The sequence below is a fragment of the Trachemys scripta genome, chromosome 1 (assembly GCF_013100865.1).
Source record: "Trachemys scripta elegans isolate TJP31775 chromosome 1, CAS_Tse_1.0, whole genome shotgun sequence".
In the NCBI taxonomy this organism is placed as follows: domain Eukaryota; kingdom Metazoa; phylum Chordata; order Testudines; family Emydidae; genus Trachemys; species Trachemys scripta.
In genome coordinates, this window is record NC_048298.1 from 284,224,645 (window position 1) to 284,233,231 (window position 8,587).

At 42.7% G+C, this 8,587-nt stretch overlaps 1 protein-coding gene across 2 annotated transcripts in view; it reads left to right on the forward strand.

Moving 5' to 3' along the window:
* WBP4 (WW domain binding protein 4) overlaps nucleotides 1-7,436 on the forward strand; it is a 38,707-nt gene extending 31,271 nt beyond the window's left edge. For both annotated transcript variants that reach the window (XM_034758405.1, XM_034758404.1), the window contains exon 10: nucleotides 3,887-7,436. In XM_034758405.1, coding sequence (XP_034614296.1) covers nucleotides 3,887-4,094 — 208 coding nt within the window. In that variant the 3' untranslated portion in view covers nucleotides 4,095-7,436. The remainder of the gene's footprint in view (nucleotides 1-3,886) is intronic.
* The last annotated feature ends 1,151 nt before the right edge of the window (nucleotides 7,437-8,587 follow it).

The window sequence follows — 8,587 nt, forward strand, 5'->3', positions numbered from 1 at the left end:
CCCGGCTCCTGGACCCCGGCCCGGCACCGCGCGCCCGGCTCCTGGACCCCGGCCCGGCTCCCGGCCCGGCACCATGCCCCCGGCCCCGCGACCCCGGCCCGGCCCCGCACCGGCCCCGCACCGCCAACCCCAGCCAAAGAGGCCCCGGCCGAGCACCACCGAGCCCTTTCTCCCGATTTTCCCGGACATGCCCGGCTTTTGGGGATTTCCCCCCGGACGGGGATTTGAGCCCCCAAAAGCCGGACATGTCCGGGAAAATCCGGACGTATGGTAACCCTAGGTTACCTGTGGTTCTAGTATAATGGAAGTGGGGAACAATGGCAAAAGGCACTCTCATACTCCAGAGGTGAGGGATGACTTTTGATTACAGGAAAGACGCAGTCACATCTTCCATTCATGGAGTGAGATGCTAGGCTTATCGTGAGAGGTTTTCAGTTTAACCCACAAACATTAATTAATATTTAGATTATGGCAGCACAGAACCTTAATCAGAATTAGAGCCCCATTAGCTTACCCACTGTAGAAACAAAGTGATAGAGCTCTGCGCAGATAAAAAAAGGTGTATCTGTATCCGATCCACGATCCGCAAAAATTGTCTGTAGATATCTGCATATATCTGCGGATTTTCAGGGCTCTAAAAAGCTCCACAGGTCACTGCACAGCAGTGACACAGGGCTGTGTCAAACCCCCGATCACCCCATCACCCCCATCCCCACTTCTCACCAGAGACCTGTCCTCCCGCCTGCACCTCCTTCCTCGCTCCAGGCAGGGAGGCTACAATTCTGGATTCTTCTATGCAGTGCTGCCATCCCTGTGAGGGGCTCGGACACCCCTACGCAGTTGCAGCGGCTCTAATGCACGTAGCCATTGCCGCCTGCTCATTTAAAGAACAACCACACCTTCAAAACGGCGCTTGGCTCACTCCCTTCTGGGAACTCTAGTTTACCTCCTCCCTCCAAGCAAGCTGGGGACTACAACTGCCAGAATGCCCAGCACACTGCTGCGTGATTCAGAGAGCCAAGTTGGAGCCTGCAGGCTGGGTGACACCTTCGCTGTTCTGGTGTTTGTGTGCTACAGAGCCTTGTGCGGATACAAATTTTGTATCTGCATCCACGCTGCAATACGCAATAATGGTCTGTGGATACAAAACGGATACCCATGGATTTACAGGGCTCTAGTGGTAGAGACCATCTGTTCCCTGAATAGCTTATAATTGAAGTTCATTTCAGGGACTTTAAAAAAAAAAATCCTTTAAAGTTCCCAAAGTCAGTTGTAATATATATTTAATGACTATATATATTGTCACATGCTGGGGTGCAATCCAGCCCCGTGAGGGGTTGTGTCACCGCCTGCCCTGCAACCTTAGGTGCTTCACAATGCCTTGCTATTGCAGCTCCCAGTCAGGACTACTCACAAACAACCTAACAGCATGCAGGTCACACCCTGAGTGTCTGTTTACCTACAGCCCTGGTCCAGCAACTCTGACCCCAGCAGCCTGTAAGCAACACTCTGCTGACACTCTGGCTTCCACCACCCAACACAATCCCAGTTCCGAATTTTCCCAAAAAACTGAGTTCTGCACTGTTCAGCCATTTCCTGGACAGTTCCGATATAAAGGTCCATTGTCCCTGCAAAAGGTCAATATTCAACAGTTTGCTACTTTACCTGGAGTTACCAAACATTCAGTTTAAACAGAGCACGGGATTAGTTTAGATTAAAAATAAAACAAGTTCATTTAACTACAGAGAGAGAGAGATTTTAAGTGAGTACAAATATATGATATTAAAGTCGAAAATGGTTACAAGGGAAATAGATAAAACGCTTTCTCTTAGCTAAAACTTAACAAGCTAGACTTGGTTCAAGGCAAAATCCTTACCACATGTTCCCAGCAATCGGGCTGACCAAATTCTCAGGTCAGGATCTCCTCCCAAAGCCAAAGGGCTGGTTCCTTTGTCTTCTTAGGTAAAAGAGAGAGAAAGATAGCTTGGGTTTTTCTGCCCCTTTCTTTTATAATCCAGTTAACCTTTGAAGTGGATTCTTCTGATGGTTATTACTCAAAGCAAAGTTATTCAAACTGTAAAGAAGGCAACATGGAGCCTGGTGGTGAAGGAGGCTCCAAGTTCTTTCTTCTCACGTGTTTGGTGAAATGCAAATTTGCTTTGCTTCCTGCCATCTCTTCTCCCTGCTGTCTCGAGGACTCTGTTTACTACTTATATGTACATTGAAGTCAACACTCAGTTCTGCATTCAGTATACTCGTGCTTAGGCAGGGCAGTGTAGTTTTGAACATACGTGAAGAACATCATACAGGGATATTTCATAACTTTATATATACTGTTGCTACATACATTTCACCATGATATTATTGACCAGTGAGTTATTCGTTTTCAAATGATGCCTCACAAGATGTATTTTGTACAAAGATTATTATAATAGTGTGTAGGGTGTGAATTTATGAGGCTAAACCACTGTGTGTTAGAATATATCAATCTTCAGGAGCACAGGCTTTTAGTGTGGTGGAGATTAGTCTAAAGCAGATACAAAATATTCTGTATTTCCCTCCTTTCTTCATTAACCCTCAATCCAATTAATGGATCTGAGCAAAATTACTTCAAAAGTTCTTTTTAACCCCGGTATGATAGAGCCCATGGAATAAAGTGACTCTTTTAGTTTATTTTTTTAATGTAATGACATTTATTCATTTATTTGTTTGTTTGTTTATTTGGTTAGGTGACATGACGTGACGTGACTTCTGCAGTGGCTGGTGTGGCTGACCTGGGGGCCAGCCGCTCAGGCGGTCCCGGGGACATCCACATCAGCCACTGCTGAAGTGGCTCCACAGCCAGCCTCAATGGCACTGCTGAAGCCACAACTGGCCTGTGCAGCTGGCCCTGGGGACCACCTGAGCAGCGGTGTTGGGGGCAACAGGAGCAGTGACAGGTGGGCGGCCCCAGGGGCAGCCAGAGCAGCTGCTGCTCAGTGGCCCCCAGCAGTTGGTGCTGCTGAACCTCGGGCCCCCCTCCCCCAAAGCAGCGGCCCACCCCTACCCACCAGAGAAGCACCCCTGCACCCTAGCTAAGATTTAGTCATGGGTATATAGTACAAGTCATGGATAGGTCATGGGCCATGAATTTTTGTTTATTGCCCATGACCGCTCCACGACTTTTACTAAAAATACCCAGGACTAAATCATAGCCTGATTTATTATGGATATAGCATCTCTGAGGCTGCGCAGCAGGAAAGCTGTACCAAACAAATTACAGATTTTTTGCCTCCAAGGGCTTACCGTTTAGTGGGAAAAGCTGGAAATGTGTGGAACAATACAGAAACAATGGCAGCTGATGATTGCAACTCAAACCTTGTATTTCTTAGTTGTTAGGTTTAAGGTCTTATCCTGAGGACTGCTGGCTACCTGCAGCTCTGGTTGACTTCAGTGGTGGGTGTAGCTGCTTAGCCCCTGTTTAAAGTCAAGCTCATGTGACCTGATCCTGTGTGCTTTGGCAAAACTCCCTAATCATGTACCAAAAGATTGTTCCCTTAGATGTTTACCCTGCAAACACTTACGCACCTGCTTAACTTTACACATGAGTAGCAATAATGGCTATTATAGGACTTACATGAGCAAAATGCTTACATGCTTGAGTGTTTGCAGGATAGGGGCCCTAGTTTGCTATTTGTCAGCTCACCCAAGGCAAATACAGTATTTATTTTAATGCCAGATTATCATGGTCATGATGAGGATGGGCAAGTAAACTTGTGCCAGGGTTATAAAATTTCCTAACAATTTTGTCGGGCCGCTATGAAAATAAAAGTGCTGTCTGCCATCTGTGGTGCCATTCTTGTTCTTGTCATCTAGTAGTTGTTGTTTTTTTTACCTCCTCTCCTAGTGAAAAAGTGGACTTAGAGCTTCCCAGTACAGAGAGTGACTATCTCCCTCTGCCAGTGCTCCAGGTTCCAGAGGATGCAAAAATGATATTTAAAGAAAAAACAGTCACCTCCCTTGGAGACCTGACAGAAGAGGTGCCGATCTTCAAAAAGAGAAAATTTGAAAATGGAAAATCTAGAAATTTACGACAAAGACCAACTGATCAGTAATAAATTAACAAAGCATTTTAGATGCTGTTTAAACGAGAGAGGGTGAAAAGTTACTATTTTAAACAAGCTTTTTTTAAAGAAAATGTTGGTTAGAAATTAAGAATTTATAGTTATTCAAAAATGTATTGAATGTGGATTGTAATAAATTTTTTATTTTTATGTTAATGTGATTATATTTTGTTTTCTGAATGGATAATTGCACAATTTATGCAGTGTTGTAAATACATTTATTTTTTATTTTAAGCCGATCTGATTTCAGTTTGCTCAATGTGTGCTACTTAAAATACAATATAATATATAAGATTTTGACTACTCTCCTAGGTATATGGGAATACATCAATGCATAACTTGGAAAAATATGGTACAGAGCATGTGTGTGAACACAAGGAGTGGATAAGCGGCAGTCCACAGGTACCCATGTACTAGAAAGTAGAATTAAGACCCAATATGATATAAGCAGAGTGGTCTTCCAGCAAATAAGCTTTGATTTAATAGTTACAAAATTGAAGGTGATGCAAGTGCAACTCACTCCACGTATAATTTGAGATTTTCAAAGCCAAGGTAGGGGAGTGAGCCACACAGATCCCATTTATTACAAAAGCGAGTTTTGAAACTTTTGAAAATCTCAGCCAAGTGTTCTAACTTAGATTCATGGAAAGCAAGACTGTACATACATGATAAATATATTGCAAGTATACAGAGATTCAAACCTTGTTCTGATTAATCTGTTTTTCATGATACCATGATAAGTACCACCTCTGTGTCGCACGTATTTCTATGGTATCTTCCCCATTGTGTTTTTTACTGTATATTTTTGTGTCCATGATTTTTCCTCCAGTTACACATTTATTTTCTTTCTTCTCTCCATATTTTCTTTGTCTGTTTCCTTATAAGTCAGGAATGGTCACACACAGTAGTTTCATGAACAAGTCCTTCAAAGTTGGAGTCATGCTCCAAGGCAAGACACTATTTTAGTGGTTGTTGCTTGTGTGAAATGTTCAGATGAGTGCACTGCCTAGCTACACAGTGCTAGACTACTGATCATAGAATCTGGTAGAGACCAAGTGTATAGTGATCCCAACGTGTGGACGTATGTTAGGAGAGGAAAACAGAAGGATGATAGACATAGTTGATTGCAGGGCTGTCACAGAAAGCTGCAGCTTGAAGTCCATGACATAAATGATTAAACACTTTCTTAAGGTTAGTGTCCTAAAATTCACAAATTGAGTTGATTTCTATTTTTTCAGATGATAGAGTGGTCTGTGTTTAGCATCATCAAAGTCCATGGACTGCAAAAGATGTCAAGTATCAGGGGGTAGCCGTGTTAGTCTGTATCCACAAAAACAACAAGGAGTCCGGTGGCACCTTAAAGACTAACAGATTTATTTAGGCTTAAGCTTTCATGGGTAAAAAACCTCATTTCTTCAGATGCATGGAGTGAAAGATACAGATGCAGGCATTATATAATGACACATGAAGAGAAGGGAGTACCTCACAAGTGGAGAACCAGTGTTGGCAGGGCCAATTCGCTCAGGGTGCATGTAGTCCACTGCATTTCTTTACTTGAGCAAAGGCAATGTCTTTGTGGCCCTGCAGTTCATTCTACAGGGGGTGTGAATTGCAGCATGCCCTAGCATGTTGTGCTGTCACTTCCCTGTGTGAATGCTTCAGGCACAAATTAGGAGATGCCCAGTTCACCGTTAACTTAGGCCTCTTTTAAACAAGACTATGTTAATGCAAACTTAGGTACCTTTTAGTTCGTGTCAGCGGCATCCACATGGCGTTACAGTGCAGCATGCTAGTGCATGCTACAGTTCATACCCTCAGAGTCTGTACTGAAGGGGTGTGTAGACAAATCTAAAGAGTGCAGGATTGGAGACCTTGACTGTAAATTACAATAGAGATTTTTTTAAAAAATTTTTTTGGAGCTCTGATATTTTCTGTGGATGCAGAGAGGAATTAAATGATTACAGATTCAGGCCCTTGTGTGCTGCTTGTGTTGCACTGTCATGACAATTATGTTTATCATGGTACCTGCCACGCTGTGAGAAATTTCAAGGAGCTGTTTAGTGTCCACTCAGAGACCAGCCCACATAGGAGCAACTTTTCAGGATGCTCTGAATGGCCTTGTGGTCATAGGTCAAGTAATGGTTACATTTATTCTTTGCTCACATGATCAATAAGGAAAAGTACTATGCAGGTAGTGGCCTAGGACACCTGAATTGGTGTGATTATGTAGAAAATGCCTAACTATAGCTATATGTCGTGTTAAAAAAAAATCTTAAAATGAGAAATTAAAATTGTTAGAACTTTTGTTCCTTGAGGAGCTCCTGAAAAAAGGCAGCCAGAAATCAAAGACATTGCAATATGCTGAGTTTAATAGATCAATCTTAAAAAAAAAAAAAAAATCCAGACACTTATTTTTTAGTATGAAAAAGGGTCAGAGGTTTTCTTTATTCACCACTGACAGTCTCTTTTCTCCCTGGTGGTTCTTCTGATTTTATATGTAATGGCTACTAAAGAAGGAGAGTTGAAAAGCCTCTAGCCCATAACTTATTAAAAATTTACAAATTGTTCCATCAGAAGTAAAATTTACAAACTGAGCCAACATGAGCTGAGAGTCGCAGTAAAGTTGGATTAGGATAAGTATAGCCGCTTTCATTAGGCACATTTGTATGATAATAAGTGTGGTTTCTAAAACCTACTTTCCACTTCATGTGAAATGAATCATTTAGGTTCCTTCCCAAAAAACACATTGATAATTATTGTAAGTATTATGTCTTTTTAAAATGTAATCTGGGCTCTAAGAACATAAGAACGGCCATACTGGGTCAGACCAAAAGTCCATCTAGCCCAGTATTCTGTCTTCTGACAGTGGCCAATGCCAGGTGCCCCAAAGGGAATGAACAGAACAGGTAATCATCAAGTGATCCATTCCCTGTTGCTCATTCCCAGCTTCTGGCAAAGCTTGAGAAGCTTCATATTTAAATAGGCATTGTTGCTTTTGGACCATGCTCCAGCACTTTGGCAGCTATTCCGTTTCATATCTAAACTAAATATTTTCTGATCACATACAGAAGTGTTACCTCATCTAAGAATTAGTTAGGAATACTGATACTCCAGGGCATATTTACTACATATGCACTGATCATCTCATTTCCTAAGCTCTCATGCCTTTGGCACTCAGCACCCCAGGGGATTTTATAGTAACTAGTTATGCTCTGTGTATTCTAATCCTTCTTTAAATTGCACTTCTTTAGCAAGTCCTATTAATGTTAATTTGTCAAACAAAGCAAGGTTTTATTGTTTAAAAAAAACCTGCAGTGTTTTCTGATCGATCAGTTTTCTCATTTTCCGGTACATTTTGTATCTGAATTGTATTGTTTGCCTAGATTGTAAGCTCCTTGGGGCAGGAACCATATCTTCCTTGGTTTGTACAGAGTCATGCAGTCTATCAGCACTACTGTGCAGCAATGATTATTGGAGAAAGAGAAAGGTGCTGTGGTCCAATGTCCACAGCACTGGAATGGGACTCAGATCCAGGGATTTCAGACCCAGGCTCTGCTACTGTCTGGCACTGTGACCTTGGGAAAGTCACTTCACTACTGTATTTTTATTTCCCTTTCCACCTTTTGTCTGCTTAGTCTAGTTAGACAATAAGCTTTTCAGAGTAGGACTGTCTCTTACTATATATTTATACAGTGCCTAGCACAATAGGGCCTGAGCTTGGTTGAGGTCTTTAGATGTTAACATAACACTATTTGTTTATTTGTGGTTTGGCGTGATGTGGAAACCTGTCTGCCAGGAACTGCACTGAGACCACCTACTTTTCACTTTGCGACAACTTGACAGGAGCTTGAATGTACACGCTGAGGTCTGAACACGGCAATTTGTTTGAAATCCACACTTTTCCATTTTGAGCAGTAGTTGTGTTCAGTGTTTGTATTTGACTCATAGACTTTAAGGTCAGAAGGGACCATTATGATCATCTAGTCTGACCCCCTGCATGCTGCAGGCCATAAAACCGTCCCTACCCCTTCCCTGGACTCTGCTGTTGAAGTCCCCAATCCTGTTTTAGGTGACTTCAATCGGCAGAAACCCTCCTGCTAGAGATCCCTGCCCTATGCTGCGGAGGAAGGCGAAAAACCTCCAGAGGCTCAGCCAATCTGCCCTGGAGGAAAATTCCTTCCCGACCCCAAATATGGCGATCAGTAAGACCCCGAGCATATAGGCAAGAGTCTCCAGCCTGACCCCTGTCAGCCATTATACAATTTACCTACCATTTCTTGGTTTTCCTTGACTACTATGTTTTACCATTAAACCATTCCCTCCATAAATTTATCTAACTTAATCTTAAAACCAGACAGGTCCGTCGCCCCCACCGTTTCCCTCGGAAGGCCGTTCCAATATTTCACCCCTCTGACGGTCAGAAACCTTCGTCTAATTTCAAGCCTGAACCTCCCCACGGCCAGTTTATATCCATTCGTTCTCGT